The following is an 18,233-nucleotide window of genomic DNA, read 5'->3' on the forward strand; positions in this document are numbered from 1 at the left end:
TATTTATTTGACATTGCTAAGACTATTATATAATTAAGATATTATATAAAAAGATAAAAAATATGATGTATCACAAGGAGAGTATAATATAATTATGGTAAACTCACAAAAGTATTGAAAATAAATGACTCAAACTTCAGATTCCATTTAAAGCAAATAATATTACATATAAGACTCTGTCTTAAGATAAGACTCTACTTAAGAGTCTCATAAAATTAGGTGATCCTGCTGCATATACACAATTGGATAAGTGGGTTATTTCACCAAAACATTAGAGTACTTTTTCAGCTGGCAATAATTTTGAAAAATAATAGTGAAAATAGGCAACCATTTATTTCTTGTATATATGTTCCGTTCAACTTTGAAATGGTAGATAGTTATAATAACCACAAGTAGTTCAGAAATGGAATATAGTTCAAATTTGATTTCCACTGTTACAAGCATCAACAAGTATTCTCTTCATATGATCAACTAGATCTTGAATCTGCTCTCTTGAATGAAGGGGTGATGGATATACAAAAATACAATCCAACTTCCCATCCCGAATGGTGTCAAATACAGCTAACGAAGGGCCGATACCATTGGCGGAAGCGCAACCAACATAGTCTTCCAATCCAAGCTCTTTATGCATTTCATTTTCAGCTGAATCATCAATAACAGTGTCTTCAAACACTGAGATCAAGGCAGTTCTAAGTGACGATGAGGGTGTCAAACCCGGGTTCTCAATGGCCTTGCACATGAGGTAGTTCAGGTCAGACATGTCTGAGAAATGCTTGTTGCAGTTCATAGCATTTACAAACGATGTGTAGCATCTATTTGCCAACTCCCATAGGGTTTCTCCACACACATCATGTGTGTTCATTATGGCAGAATGGTAAAAGCCTGACCCAAACAACATATGCATTGGCTAAATGTCAGAAATTTACAAAACAATAAAAAAAAAGGTATCAGGTTACTTCATATGCTGGGACCTGGGATAAATTTTGATTCAAATGTCAAATCAAACGAAGAAAAACCACAATTTTGAACTAAAAGCGCTCATTTCAGAAAGGAAGGTTCGGGCAATTATTTGATTAGTTTACTAGGGCTGTAAGGAATGATCTCATTAATCAGAGATACTAATGGTTTGATTTCATTAGAATCTGAGACAGCCTCCACCTCCCCCATTCCACAAATTGTTTTCAACTTTATCCGCAACATAGGCTCCTTGTTTTGCTTAGGTCTTGCCGTCTCATAAAATTAAAAAAGCTAGAATAAGTAGCATGTGCTAATCATAGAAGGAACAAGATGTATTTCCAATTTATTATACATACAACAACAACCAAGCCATAATCTCACCAGATGAGGTTGACTACATGGATCGAATGACGTCATAATACTCTATCGTAAATCATTCTTATTGACAAAACATTAATATCTAAATCTTTCCTAATCGTTTCACCTATGGTTTTCCTTGCCTTCCTCATCCTCTAGGAACTAGACTAACTTTCATTTAATCTACTCTCACATGACCCGAAAAGGAGAAGTTCTGAAATACTCTAGAGATTATTACTTTGAAAAGTTCTATAATTGCTGAATTTTAATTGTAATATGAATTTGGTTTGCTCTCCGAGTGTACAAGAAAAAGAGCATAGCATGCTTCTATAATCATTCAGCATTGATGTAGCAGCATCATAATAAAACGACAAAAAAATGGCATAAAGATTGCTAGAAGTAAGGCTTACCAAGATGGTTACTGCAAAGGACTGGATCAAGAGTTGAGCGGCAATCAATAAGTGTTACTACAGCATATTTTTCTTTTTGATATTCAGGAAGGCTCTTAGAGGTCCGTGTGGCAATCATTCCAGCTGCTGCAAGTGCCCCACAAAGTTTAATCCCTCTTGATTTGCAGCCCTACATTACATTGCATAATGAATTCAATTTTAATCGAATAAATAATGTAATATCTATGCATTGTCAGTATAAATACATATATACAGTTACATATTTACCATTTATTTAGATTACTTGTTTTGAAAAGTGAATGATAACTAAATATGAATGATTGATAATATAGTGACAGTCTATAAAATTCATACACCATCTGTGCATATATTTTTTTTTTTAATAAATTAACCAATCATTGGCGAAAAGTAGGTACAAAATAGGGTAATGTGTCATCAATCAAACATCAACACAACCAGATTACAAAGCATTGGATGCATATCGAACAGTTTTAGCATTTTGATAAACCTTTTTAGGTACACTGGTCTAATATTAACTTTCCACATTTACTACTTTATCCAATGCATGGATTTTAATTACAAAGAAGATGATAGAATAGCAGCTGATATCAAACATAACTAGCTGCAATTTTCTCCCAACAGCAAATGTGATATTTAAGGTGATATTTTTCACAGTATCAGTTACCAAGTTGGCTCAATTGATATATTATCCTTTACAAAGGGTGGAAGGACTCAACATCCAGTTATGCATTCACCAGTTTTTTTCATCTCATTTTAACATGTACAAGTTTGTACCCCACATACTGGTTATCCATACATGAATCTCACCGCAAAATGGATTTGTCGAAGTAGGGATAACAACGGGGAGGAGATGAGATGAGTACTCGTCCTAATAGCCATTCTTGTATTCCCCACCAGAGAGTATTAGTCCAAATTTATCATCATTTAATACTTTTTTATTTGTTTAAGTATTCAAAAGAAAGTAATAATTATAGAAAGATAGATGACATATTAAAAAAACTCAATAAATATAATATGAATCGACACAATTATTATTTTTTATTTGTAAAGAGAGTATTAAAGACCTATCAACTTTATCTTTATTTAATATTAAATCCTAAATTTAATACAAATAAAAAAGATTATTACTTTTTATGGAGTGCTGGTGAAAGTTTTACTAACACATTGGAGTTTGATATTTTTTTTGGAGATTGAAGTTATCACTTAAGAAGTGTCCAATTTTTCATCCCATATCTGTCCACATCACCCAATCAATCACTCAACGTTTCCAGAAAACGACTGCAAAATCAAAACAAAAATACCCACACATAATTGCAGACGGTGGTCCGTGAAAACCTATATCCACTACTTGACTCTTCTGACTCTTCCTGAAATCCACTGCTCAAAACAGAGACTCCCATTGATAGTTACATATGATATACATATCTCCAATTTAATTATTACATTGTAGGACCAATTATCACGACATGGTTCTAAACTATTGGTCACAATAATTTTTTCAGGACAAAGAAAGCAAAAATATTCAATAACCTTAGAATCAATCTCGTTTTTCCATTTCATCCTTATAAAACTAAGCACTAAAAAAAATACATAATTTCTATATAAACAATTTCATTTCATTCTCTTTAAATATTATTCTATAAAAGTGACTTTTTTAACACAACCTAATCTAAACAAATTATTTTAAAATCGATTTTGTCCAACTTAATCAAATGTGATTCAATTAAAAAATAGTTCATCGTTTTTAAAATAATATAAGTCACAAATCTAATGGAAAAAAAAACAAAATATTGTTATGAAAAATACTAAAGCTACGAAAATAGGTTTATTTTAATAATCAAATACGTGTATACTTGATTAATTTGTTAATGTTATAATCAATTAAAGTTCACTTAATTCACATTTACGTGGGGGAAGTAACTCTTTTGGAGATATGTAATTTTCTCTCCTAACAAATATTCCTCGCTCCAAAAAATCGAACTTTTAACAATTGGATATTTGGATATGTCTGAATTTTTTGGTATTACTAATGGTATTTCCTCACTTTTTTTGTGGAAGGAACTAATACCTTTTGGTGTTCGTGTCTACCACTCCCAACAAGTGTTACTTCCAATAATCGAACTCTAAATGATCTAATAAAGTCTTACACCACTAGACCAATGTTTCGATGGATATATCTGCTAGCATTTGATTGTTCAAAATTTACATAATAAATTACAAAATTTATAAAAATTAACGTCATTCATTCCATAATTTTGTTTTTTTTCTTCAAATATTTTAATATTTTATAAATTCAGCACATATATTTATGTTATTATATTTCCAATACAAACCACTGGATATGGTTACGTATTTTAGTGAAATTATATAAATTATCTCTCATGTATTTTAAACTTACACAAATTACATTTAATTATATATACGCATTATACTGACTACCATTTAAGAGATATACATGTAATTACTTACACACAAAAATAATGACAAGTGTAATTAAGTCAAACAAAATATGATATATTAGAAAACATGTCAAAATAGTATAAAAGTTAATGTTTATTTATTATTTTTGGTTTGTTACAAATTACATCAATAATTTTATTTGTAACTAATCAAAATAATAAATAGATATGAACTCATATTTTGTTTAACTTAATTATATTTGTCATTATTTTTTGTTTAAGAAATTACATTTATCTCTTACATGGTAGTGATAGTCAGTGTAATATATGTATATAATTATGGATAGTTTGTGTAAGTTTAAAAAATGAAAGGGTTATTTGTATAATTTCTCGTGTTATAATCAATAATTATTACTCTTCAATTTCTCCTTTTTAGCCTGCACTTACATAAAGTTATTACCTTATTAAAGTTAGATTCTTACCCAAAAAAACTTATTATAGTTAGATTATATTAAATATATCTATTTGTTAAAGTATGTGAATAATTTTAAATATGAGTACAAAAAGTTGAAAAATTATTATCGATTTTTAAAATTTTAACTATTTTTCTAAATCTACTTTGAGATACAAGCTACATCTTCTTATTCCCATGAGAAAAAAAATTCACCTTCATCAATTCTCTTTATCCAAGCTAGATTATGCTAAAAACAAAACAAAAACAAAAATCACAAATTCACAATAACTGGAAAGAAATGAGATAGAGTAATTGCTCACAGTTATTAGACTCTTCGTTTCTTCTGTATTCAGTTGCATCCTCACCAGCTTCGAACTCCTTGGTGACTCAGCATCCACAAAACCCAAATTCCCAAGCCGAAACGCGTTCAGCGAGTAACCAATCATGTCCAACCCACGCGCCCAAAACGGTTTATTCCTTTTCTCCATCGGAATCAGTTCCTCAATCGTCAAATTCATCTCTTCCTCCTTCTCTTCCTCGCCGTCACCGCCGCCACCAACCCTACGCAGCATTTCTCTCAGCAGAGCCACCGCCGCCGTGCGATCACACGCCGCCGTATGGATCCGAATGAACACCGCGAACCTCTGGTTGCTAATCTCGTACGCGCTAGCGTAAATTACGTCACCATCGACGTCACCGAGATCGCGCCACGTGTTCCGGTTCATCTCGTGCTCGTGGAGTATTTGGAAAGGACCGGTTTGGTTTTGATTGTGACCGTTGGATTCGGTTTGGATGATCTGCGCCGTTGATTGGAAATCGAACGTTTCGATTTGAATGGTGGGGTTTGGGGGAGTTAGGAAGTGGAAAGTGTTGGTGGAGGAATCGTGGTGGATCTTGGAGCGGAGGATAGGGTTGGAATTTTGAAGATTGTGGAGGGCATTTTGGATAATTTGTATGGGTGGGGATTTGGAGAAAAGGAGTCCGAGGACGGTGACTCCGGTACCGCCGGGAACCGCCTTGCACCAGCTGAACTCGGTGCCGCCGACGGGTCGGGTGGTGGGGTCTGGCATTTTTTGTTGGTGTGCAGTGGCTTGAGTGAAAGTGAGAGAGTAGTGTGGGAAGAGTGCAATTTAGTTTGAGAACGTGATTGGAAATAAATAATGAGAAAAAATGTATTGATTATGTAGTATTTTATATATTGTTATCCCTCTATTATTTATTATTAATTTTTAATATTTTTTCAGAAAAATAATGCAAATAAATAATGTGTTATTATTATATAAATTTTTATACTAATAATATATAGATTTCATTTATAAATAATAATGGGGGAATAATATGGACAAGATCAATACCTTATGGAAGGAAATCTGTTATCTGGACAAGTCCAGCCCCACAAGTTCATTTTGGTTTTGCTTTTTTATTTTATTTGTTTAGAGACATATTTATTTTTTTGTAATGGGTGTTTCTTCACATTTTTTTATGATTGACAAAATTTGTGTGTATAATTGTCCGTTTCAACAAATGTCGCTCTCAAGAATTAAACATGTGATATTTTAGTCATTTTGGGATCTAGCTGTATCTTATACCACTAGACATATATTTGTTTATATAAAATAAGTATATACTTTGCTTTTTGGGAATTCGAGTAAATTTCAGTAGAATTAATAACTTACATTTTCATTGTAAAAATTTATATAAAATCAATATATCATATTTATCTTCATTTACTTGTACTACTATATTTAGAAGTTAGTAATGATAATTAAATACAAATCATTCATAATATAATGGTAGTATAAAAATAGTATATATATTATCTTTTTCTGGTTGTAGAATACACTAACAAGTGCTGAACTTCTTGCCACTTTTGATGGTTTGGACTTGCCTTAGTTTTCAGGTTTCAGGGTTATTATTTGTGAGTCTGATTCTTAGTTGGCTCTAACTTTGATTGCTTAAGGTGTGGACTGGTTTCATCCTCATGTTGATGTCATTAACTAAATTAGCATTCGCATGTCTCTTCCATGGAATTTAACTCTTAACCATACTCCTAGAGATGCTAATGAGTGTACTGAATGGTGGAACAGGATCACCTGTACTCATTTACCAAACCAATCAAAATGAGTTATTTTATTGAAATTTATTTTTATAAAAAACATAAATTAATAATTTATATTATTTTAGGAAATATGATTGGGTAGGGATAAGAGGACAGAGGATCCTTGTTCCTGAATGGTCAAAGCGTGGTAGTGCTAATGATCTTCATTTCTTCCTTTGGGAGTATTGTCTAACCCAACTTCATCATGTGCTATTTTTGCTGATGTTGTTGGGTCAGTCGGGATTAGGCCTTAGTTTAGTGTTATTGAGCTACTTTTTATACCAAAAAAGTAACTAATCGACATGTGATGGAAAATATGTCAATGCATCCCATATAATTTATTTATTTTATTAACATGATTCTCATATAATCCATCTTTGACACATTTATACCAAAAATAAATTATTTGATATATGACTAGATTTGTCAAAATGAGTTATTTGGATGACTTTGGATTAGTTATCATATGATATGATTAAAAAGTTTGTATACAATTTATGTATATTAAATTATTGTGCAAACTTGCTCCAAGGGAATGAGGGTTATGGCGAGTCACCAATATAACATTAAAAACAATTACTTCAATTTTAACATATTTAATATATTTTAAATATATATATATATATATTATCACATGATATTAATATATAATGTTTTTAATACAATTATTATGTCCACTTCAACTAAATTCATAGATTTAATTTCTTATGTTTGAGGATGTCAAGTCAAGTTTATTTATATGATTTTTAGCATAACTCATTTATTAAATCTATTAGTATTATTAAACTTTTACTTTCTAACACAATATAATTGTTTAGTTCACTTTAATATATGAATGTTTGGACACTATCAAGAATAATATTATGTTGCTTTAGTTTATAGTAATAGCGGTATAAACTCAAGTTCATAACGAAATTTTTATGTCAAAATATAATGATTATCATTTTTTACATTATGTAGCCTTTTTATGTTCATTATCACCAACTTCATTATGAATTGATACCTATTGAATTTTATTGTGTGAAGTTTTTTATGGTAAACAATTATGTTGTCATTTTCTTTTTGTAAAATGTAAATTATGTTAAGTTTGTTAGTTTGGTTTACTGATTGGGTTTTCCGAGGGCTGGTTTAACTTAGCATAAGTTTTACTTCTCTTAAGTAGGCTTTCCCTCTCTTTTGTAACTAACTCTTCATATGATGGAAATTCAAATTCCAATTCTTCTTTTCTCTCTGGATTATAAGATGGTATCAGAGCAAATTTTGCTCTAATTCGTCTAGGTCTTTTTTTTGCGTTTGCTTTCACGATTCTCTCCTTCTTCTCTTTCCGTCTTCGCTCTTTTATTTCTTCCTTCTCAAACTTGTGATTCTCCGTCGCAATTCTTCAATTCTTCTGCAATCCTTCGATTTTCATTCTTCTTCATTCTCAATTTTTCAATTCAATTCTGGAAATGGCGAATCAGAGCTTCGAGGATTTCAATGTAAATCCTTCAAATCCCTACTTCCTTCATTCTAATGAGAATCATGCTTTAGTTTTGGTTACTCCTCTTTTGAATGGTAAGAATTACCATTCCTGGTCACGAGCTATGACATTAGCTTTGCAATCGAAGAACAAGCTGAGATTTGTAGATCGTTCTTTGCCTCAACCACTGCTGATTCATCCTTTGAGTGCTCAATGGATCAGATGCAACACGATGGTGTTGTCGTGGTTACAACATTCAGTTGAAGAGGCGATTGTAAAATCTATCCTCTGGATCGATGAAGCAACTGAAGCTTGGCAAGATCTTCATGATCGTTTTTCACAAGGAGATGTATTCCGTATAGCTGAGCTTCAAGAGCAATTCTACCGAATGAGTCAAGGTAATCAATCAATTTCAGATTATTTTACTCAGTTAAAGGTGCTTTGGGAGGAAATTGAGAATTATAGAGCCATAGGTCACTCTAAATGTGTTGTTGCTTGTGACTGTGGTATAATTGATTTGGTAAGGACACATAGGGAACAAGATTATGTGATTCGTTTCCTTAAGGGACTGAATGATCAATATTCGCAAGTTAGATCTCAGGTGATGATGATAGAGCCTCTTCCTCCTATTAGCAAAGTGTTTTAAATGTTGACTCAACAGGAAAGACAATTCCGTGTTGCTGTTTTTCCTGACCTCAAGGCTTTGGCAATTCAATATCAAGGAACTTCTCAATTCAGAGGTTTTAATAGTAATAGAGGCAGAGGAAGTAATTTTCTCAGAGGAAGAGGAAGGATGCCTGGTAGAGGAAATGGAGCTAGATTTTGTACTTACTGTGAAAGGAGTAATTACACTGTGGATACATGTTTCCTCAAACATGGTTATCCACATGGCTATCATTACAACAGAACTGGAAAGGCTGCCAATGCTATCAGCAATTTTCCTAGCCATCCTATGGAACTTGAGCATGATCAGGATGGAATGTGTAGCCAAAAACAGGAAAATTTGTTTTCTTATGAAGGAAGTAAAGGCCATGGTTTCACTGATGAACAAGTCAGATCCATTTTAGACCTGCTTGAGAGAAACATAAGTGATGTTAACAAGGTGAATTCTGTCAAGATTGATCATGCTACTTCTGCACACAGTGATGGCTCTCATTCAGCAGGTAACAAGTGTATGGAGTGGTTGATTGACACTAGAGCTACTGATCAAATTGCTTGTGATATAGACAGCTTTACTAGCCAAAAATTCATATCCCCTGTGATGATTACATTACCTAATGGGGACAGAGTGACCACCTCTGTTTGTGGCACTGTTAGCTTGTCTCAATCACTTATCCTTTGTGATGTTTTATATGTGCCACAGTTCCATGTCAATCTAGTGTCAGTTGCTAAGTTGATTAAATCTCATAATTGTCATCTAATCTTCAATATTGATTCCTGTGTCATTATGCAGAATACCACCAGGAGAGTGATTGGTACAGCTAGATTAGACCAATGTCTCTTTGTTATCAGTCCTATACATAAAAAGCATTTTCAGGTTTCTGTTTCTCACTCTGCTAGTATTAGTGAGTATGACCTTTGGCACTTAAGGCTTGGACATGCCTCCTCATCTTCAATAAAGACTTTATCTAGTCAATTTCCATGTATTCCTTTTTGTAATAGACAAAATAATCCTTGTGAAGTTTGTCATACTTCTAAACAGAAGAGGTTGCCTTTTTGTACTAGCACTACTCATTCAATTAAAAGTTTCCAATTGTTGCATGTTGATATATGGGGTCCTTATCCTACTGTTTCTGTTTTTGGACATGCTTATTTCCTCACTATAGTTGATGACTTCACAAGATTTACTTGGGTTATTATGATGAAAAGTAAAAGTGAAACCAGACTACATATTACCAATTTTGTTACATTGGTTGAGAACCTGTTTAGTGCTAAGGTTCAAAACATTAGGAGTGATAATGGACCTGAGTTTTTGATGAATGAATTCTATTCTTCCAAAGGTATCATTCATCAAAAATCTTGTGTCTATACCCTCAACAAAATGGGGTAGTTGAGAGAAAACACCAGCATATTCTTAATGTTGCTAGGGCACTATTCTTTCAATCTTCCATTACTCCTAATCTCTGGAATTGTGCCATACAACATGCTGTCCATATTATTAATAGAATTCCAAGTCCCCTGCTCCAGAATTCCATCCCCTACCAACTTCTTTATGGTTGTTTACCAACCTTAGATTCCTTAAAAGTCTTTGGTTGTTTGGTTTATGCTAGCACTATTGCAGCAGGAGGGGTAAGTTTGATCCTAGGGCAAGGAAATGTTTGTTTCTAGGTTACAAGGAAGGTACAAAAGGGTTCATACTTTATGATCTTAGTTCTCATGAAATCTTCATTTCTAGAGATATTGTGTTTTATGAGTTTTCTTTCCCTATGTCTTCTGCCACCAACATTTCTCATCCTTCCTCTCTACTTGAGTCAAACACAATCCCTCTAGATTCTTCTTCTTTATTTGAGTCAAACACGATTTCTCTTCCTGAGTCAAACACAACTCTTGAAACTACAACACGTTCTTCACCCGAGACAAGCACTACTTCTTCATCATCCACCTCTGCTCCTAATGTTCCTTTGCCTAGACAATCTGGTAGATTGAGGAGACCTCCTTCTTATTTACAAGATTACCACTGCACCCTTGCTCATGCTGCAACTCCTGATGCTACTCCTGTCATTGATTCTGGTTCCAATGCCCTTTATCCCCTCTCATCTGTCATAGATTACTCCAAGTGTAGTGCCAACTACAAAAGTTTCTGCTTGGCTGTCTCTAGCACTTATGAGCCTGCTAACTATAAGCAAGTTGCACAAGTTGATCACTGGCAAAGGGCTATGAATGACGAATTATTAGCCTTGGCTCAAAATGACACTTGGTCCATTGTTCCCCTTCCTGAAGGGAAAGTTCCCATAGGGTGTAAATGGGTCTACAAAACTAAGGTTCATGCTGATGGAACCCTTGAGAGGTACAAGGCAAGGTTGGTTGCGAAGGGTTATACCCAATTGGAAGGTGTGGATTTCTTTGATACCTTCTCCTTGTGGCGAAAATCACCACTGTTAGAACAGTCTTGGCATTAGCAGCGATTAAGGGGTGGTTTTTGGAGCAACTTGATGTCAATAATGCTTTTCTCCATGGAGACTTGCATGAAGAGGTTTACATGACACCTCCTCCTGGCCTCATTCTTGATAATCCTCATCATTTTTGCAAATTGCACAAGTCTCTCTACGGCTTAAAGCAAGCCAACAGAGAATGGCATACCACTTTGTCCTCTGCTTTGATCTCTTTGGGTTATGCTCACTCCCAAGCTGATCAAGCTCTCTTTACCAAGTCTACTTCTCACTTTTTTACTGCCATATTAGTATATGTGGATGATATGGTGTTAACAAGGGATAATATTGATGAGATTCATATGGTAAAGCAATTCCTTGATCACACTTTTAAGATCAAAGATCTTGGCACTCTCAGATTTTTCCTAGGCATAGAAATTGCTAGGACCAAAGATGGGATTCATCTCAATCAAAGAAGATATGCACTCTCTCTTCTTGAAGATGCAGGTACCTTGGCTGCTAAGCCTGCTAGAGTTCCTTTTGATCCCTCTTTGAAACTGCAGCTTGATCAAGGCACACCTTTTTCTGATGTTTCTTTCTATAGGAGACTTGTTGGGAGATTACTTTATCTCACCATTTCTAGGCCTGATCTTGCTTATGCTGTCCAACAGTTAAGCTTGTTTATGTGCAAGCCCATGGATGTGCATTACAAGGCTGTTCTCAAAGTCCTTCACTATCTGAAATCCTCTCCTGCTCAAGGCTTGTTCTTTTCTGCTGTTTCAACTTTCAAGCTTGGTGGTTTTGCTGATTCAGACTGGGCTAGCTATTTGGACACCAGGAAGTCCATTACAGGGTTTTGTATTTTTCTTGGTTCATATTTTATTTCTTGGAAATTAAAGAAGCAGAACATAAGGAGTCGTTCTTTTTCTGAGGTTGAGTATAAAGCATTGGGTGGTCTGGTTTCTGTCCAATGGCTCAACTACTTGTTCACTGATCTTCACATTCCATTGCTCAATCCTGCTTCTGTTTAATGTGATAACAGTTCAGCCATTTACTTGGCTCATAATCCCGTTTTTCATGAGAGATCCAAACATATTGAAGTTGATTGCCATGTGGTTCGTGAACAAATCAAGAAAGGCTTGATCCATCTTCTTCCTGTTGCCTCTTCTGATCAACTTGCTGATGCTTTTACAAAGCCTCTACCCCCTGCTTCCTTCAAGGCTTTTGTTTCCAAGTTGGGTTTGTGTTCTATCCACCACCCACCTTGAGGGGGGTGTAAATTATGTTAAGTTTGTTAGTTTGGTTTACTGATTGGGTTATCCCAGGGCTGGTTTAACTTAGCATAAGTTTTGCTTCTCTTTCCTTTTATTAGAAGGGTGTTATTTAACTGCCTCATTGATCCACTATAAATAGTAGGCTTTCCCTCTCTTTTGTAACTAACTTTTCATATAATGGAATTTCAAATTCCAATTCTTCTTTTCTCTCTGGATTATAAGACAGGGCTGGTTTAACTTAGCATAATTTACATAAAAGTTACTATTATTTATTATGTTTTTGTTATAAAAGTTGAGAACTTCAAATGTAATTAAATACACAGTTAACAAAAAAAAAGGTTAGGGAATAACTCAAATGAGAATAGTTCTCATATAAAAATTGTGAGAACAATAAATCTGGATCTTACAACTAATCATGGATGGTTAGAATTAAAAGTTAGTTATTGGTCACATGATAGTCATGTGCATGTATCTTTTAATCTTAACCGTGCAAATAAGATCTAACGATCCATATTAACTATTCTCATTTCTCACAATAGCATATTATTCTCACGTGAGTCACTCCCTAACAAGTGAAATCTAAATGATTTAAAGTTTCTTCTCATATGATTCGATACATCATTTTGTGCATGTACTTAAATGGTCATTCAACAAAATAGGACGAATAATATTATATTTCATTGTATAACATACTAATTTATAAATATTTATGTTATAAATATTTTTATTTTGTTTAAAGTTCATACTATTATATATTTTTATTATATTTCAAAGTGCTATTATATTGTAAAAAATCTCTACTTCAAGCTTATTACCTAGGCAAATGTACCTAAAAAGAAAAAATAGGTGATCCAATTTTGTCTACATAAATCTAATCCAGATTTGGATTTAATAAAAATATCAAATATAATACTCAGATCTTGTGAATTTTCGAGATTTGATGGAGCTATCCATTTTAACACGTGACACAAAAGTATGTCATACTTATTTTTTATACACATTATGGAATATTGTTTGAAATATGAGCATCCACTTAAAATTTTTAGAAATACATTGTTTCCTTTTTGTTAAAGAGAAATGGTCAACATACTCTTTTGACCTTTTATTATAATTTTGTCCTTTACCAAAAAAACATCAGTTTAGTCATCTTTCTTATGGACACTTTCATTATAAATGGTTAAAATCATCTTCTTTTTCCTTGGGTTCATGGTATCCAAGAATCATTATTGGAAATTGCAATATTTTACTTTAGTTTTGATCCCTCACCACTAGTATACAACTTTACATTTCATCCTTCATCTATCTCTCCATCTTCATCACCTAGGGTTGGCCCTGAGTAGGTGATGTAGGTTAAGGGGAGTAGGATCTGATTCTACTCGCTCACTTGATTATCAGACCTAAATATGGTTGAGTTTCATCAGGTCTATGGTCGAGCTCAACTTCAAAGATTAGTTCCGTTAATATTTAGGGTCGGGTAAGGGGCAAGTATGACCCGTCTCGTTCCATGACTACTCATTTATCATATTTGTATGTTGTTTATTGAATTGTGTATAGAATAATAACATCTCTTTGGTCGAAAGTATCATTGATTCTCTATTTTTGATCAAACATATATGATTAACAATATATATAAAAGGTATGCACTTCCAACAATGCTATGAGCCTTCTGAACATCAATAGAACACACAAAAAAGTCTTCAATGTATTTTTAACAGAAAAGACAACTTTTTACCATAGTTATTGTTGCTACACTTTTAGCCATTTTAGCTTTCTAAAGAAGCCCCTAATCTACTTATGATTGCCACTGATTGTTAATCTTTCTTTGATGATGTTTGGAGGGCTAACAAATTTTCATACCTTTAATTATTTAAAATTTTCAAATTCAAAGTTAAAGTCTATTTTTATCTCCATGTATCAATACCATAAGGTAAATTTAAATCAAAATGATCATATTACATGCGAGTAACATAATACTATATCATAAAAAAAATGAAAACTATCAATTCAAATTTAAATATCATTTTAATTGTAATCAATTTATTTGTTACATCATTGCAAATTGTTAAAATTGACAACTACATATTCAACAAAAAAAATACAAGTCCTATTCTACAGACTATATGCTCTTCACACTTGAGACTTACAACTTCAAATTTGATCATTGTAATTTGGAGACTTAGCAATGTATGGCAGTCAACTTCGAGAGAAATTTGTTTTTATGTCTTCTTCAAGTAAACTAAGAAAAAGAAATTTAGCCATGCCAATACTCCCAATTAATAGAAATTAAGTACCCTGAAGAATGCAACATATCAAACATGTTTAACTCTTACATACCCTAACATAACATGAATTTATTATTTATCCAACAATAACCTTAGTAGTATCTATTTATGCAAAGAATGCATGTGTTGTTACTGTAGCTCCAACAAATCTGAATGGCGCAAAATAAATCCTTATTGACTGAGTCACGACCATGTCGCTTTCTTTAAGACGTTTCGTGGTACTGCTAAAATTGTGCAAGCAGACTATCAACCACGTCATCCCCAGAATAAAATAGTCTAGTTCTCTGCTATACAATGTCTTACTACATTGTAAGAATCGCTCTCAAATACATCCATAATATAGTTACTAGTGCCAATACTCGAATTCCCACAGTATGGTTGCTCGTGCCAATTCTTTTCCCACAATACTAACTAACAGTGTCAGTTCTCGAAATTCTCACTTTGGCTACTTATGCCAATTCTCAAGTTCCACGGAAAGAAAGGGGAAGAAGGTTGCCGAAAGTGCATCGGCGAAATATAAGAGGGGAGAAAGAGAAGTTGAGAGGTAAACACCTTCAACTTGGTGTGAATTTTAATGTGGGGAGGATTCCTTTATTTATAGGCTGATGCCTCCAACGGCTCCCCCAGCCGATGGTGCAAAAGATCAAACGATTATATGATCCAACAGTGCAAAACATTATCACCCAACGACTCTATGTTAAATGCATGTGTTGACTTGATCAACACACAGTCCAAACCCAAAATTAAATTAAATAGATAAATGATTATTTAAAAAGAATGTTGGGCCCAAGCCCGACCCAAACCCGAACACGAGCTGAGCCGGCCGGATGACGGCGAAGGTGGTGGTGGTGTGCACGTGCTGTGTGAAGGAGTTTTCTTTTGTGAGTCCCCACCCACTCACAAAACACATTGTACCCCTTGGGGCAATCCCCAAAGTTGCAACTTAAGGCTTATAAAGCCTTTCAACTTCCTTCCTCCAAGCAATGTGGGACTAGTGAGTTTTGTCATTTCACAAATCCACAAGTCACCATAAATGACCACTTTAGTGCATTAAAAGTCACTTCAAAAGCTCATTCTTTCAAAAAATCCCAACAATTCCCCACTTGAAATTAAAAAACGATTTCTTGGAATTTTTGTGGTCTCAATAAGATTGTGCATAAACAAATATGTCATGCACTTGAATCTTTGTATAGTTCGAACTCTTTTGATGGATTAGGCAACAAATGAGGTGGTGGAGGACGAGGACGATGACTGTGTAGAGTTAATTTGCATAGAGGTTCAATGGAGGTTATAGAGATCTCTTTTGACTCGGAGATCAAGGAAAACCCGAGTGAGTTTTCCAGTGCACCATCGGTCTAGGAGCTCCTTTCATTCTTTTGATAGGGAACTTGTGTAGGGTACTTTTATAATGTCAACGCCCCTGACATTAATTTATTTGTATTTGTATTTTTAGTCTTTGTTAGGGGTGAAGAATAGATTTCACCTTGTATTTTGTAAACCATGATGTACGTATTACAAATTCAAGAATTGATTAATGAGAAGTATTCAGAAAAGAATTGTGTTTTGTTTAATTACATTTTAAGTATTAAGAAATTATTTTCGCAAAGGTTTGAAAATGTAACGTCTTGAAAGAGAATAGATAAACTGGAAAAAATGATTTGCAAGTTATATGTTATACAAAAGAAGAAATTTTTTTACTCATTTTCCCAAGAGATTAAATATAGTAATTATGAAATGATTTTCGCGGAGTTACAGAATGTAGGTTTCTCCGACACCTTTTCACCTGTTACTAGAATAACATCCATTAGAGTACTAAAATCGCTCGCTGCGAGACATAATTTATTAGTACATCAAACGGATGTTAATACTGATTTTTTAAATGATGATTTGGAAGAAGAAATCTATATGGAACAACTTGAAGGTTTTGTAATATATGAGCAAGAAAATAAGGTTTGCAAGTTAGATAAGTCATTGTATGGTCTTAAGCAAACACCTAAACAATGGCATGAAAAGTTTAACGACTTAATGGACTCGAATGAGTTTAAGGTAAATGAAAATGACAAATGCATTTATTACAAATCAGAAAATGACATTTGCACTATCATATGTCTCTATGTAGACGACCTATTCATATTTGGTTCCAACATTCATATTGTGAATAATGTGAGATCATTGTTGTGCAACAACTTTGATATGAAAGACCTTGGAGAGGCAAGTGAAATCCTTGGTATAAAAATTATTAGGTCAAAATAAGGAATTTCTTTGGATCAATCTCATATGTGGAAAAGATCTTAAAGAAATATAAATATTTTGAATATAAACCTGCTAGCACACCATATGATCTAAGTGTAAAACTTTTTATGAATATTGGTGAAGGTGTAAGACAAACTGAGTATGCGAGCATCATTGGAAGTCTTCGATATGCCACTGATTGCACTAGACCTGATATTGCCGATGTTGTGGGATTATTATGCAGGTTTACTAGTAGACATAGTATGGAGCATTTGCATGCTATAGAAAGGGTAATGAGATACCTTAAGAAAACAATGAACCTTGGATTATATTACCTAAGGTTTCTAGTTGTCCTAGAACGATTCAACGATGCTGATTGGAACACTCTTTCAGATGATTCCAAAGCAACCAGTGGTTATATATTTAGCATAGCTGGTGGGGCTGTTTCTTGGAAGTCGAAGAAACAAACTATTTTGGCTCAATCCACTATGAAAGCTAAAATGATAGCACTAGCAACAACTAGTGAAGAAGCAAGTTGGTTGAGAAGCTTGCTTGCAAAGATTCCCCTATGGGAAAAACCGATTCCAATTGTGTTGATCCATTGTGATACTACTGCAACTATTCCAAAAATTGAGAATCACTTTTATAACGGTAAGAAACGAAAAATTCGTTGTAAACACATCACCATTAGAGAGTTACTCTCTACAAGAGCTATTTGAGTGGATCATGTATGCATTGAGAATAACTTAGCAAATCCTTTGACGAAAGGACTAGCTAGAGATAAAATCCATAATACTTCTAAGAGTATGAGACTATTGCCCTTTGAACGAGGATCAGTCATGATGGTAACCCGGCCTAACTGACTGGAGATCCCAAGAAATATGTTCAATGGATAATAAGAAGTTGTGAAGTGATATGAGAATGAACATGCTATAAAATTATGAGAAGCATGATTCCTATAACATATGTAAGGATGAGTTAAACTCTTAATGAGATCTATACTCCAATTGGAGTGGATTACTTAAGCTATAGGAGTACTCTTGATAGATTCGCCTATGTGAATGTGGAAGTGGAGGCCGCTTCCTATGAAATTTTGGGGCATAAATTTCTAGAGCGTTCACTATACTAGGATAGACATGCATGACATTTAATGCACGAACTTTACAGAATATACCTTTAAAAAGGTTGTGTATGAGTTGAT

General features: G+C 33.8%; 1 protein-coding gene across 1 annotated transcript; it reads right to left on the reverse strand.

Annotated features, from left to right (window-relative positions):
• On the reverse strand, positions 314 to 5,737 carry LOC109336673. The gene is made up of 3 exons (XM_019573407.1): positions 4,919 to 5,737; positions 1,725 to 1,893; positions 314 to 882 (listed from the first exon to the last, which is right to left on the reverse strand). Exons 1-3 carry the CDS (start codon positions 5,666 to 5,668, stop codon positions 416 to 418), a joined length of 1,386 nt encoding a protein of 461 aa, XP_019428952.1. The 5' UTR covers positions 5,669 to 5,737; the 3' UTR covers positions 314 to 415.

Source organism: Lupinus angustifolius, chromosome LG20 (genome assembly GCF_001865875.1).
Source record: "Lupinus angustifolius cultivar Tanjil chromosome LG20, LupAngTanjil_v1.0, whole genome shotgun sequence".
In the NCBI taxonomy this organism is placed as follows: Eukaryota; Viridiplantae; Streptophyta; class Magnoliopsida; order Fabales; family Fabaceae; genus Lupinus; species Lupinus angustifolius.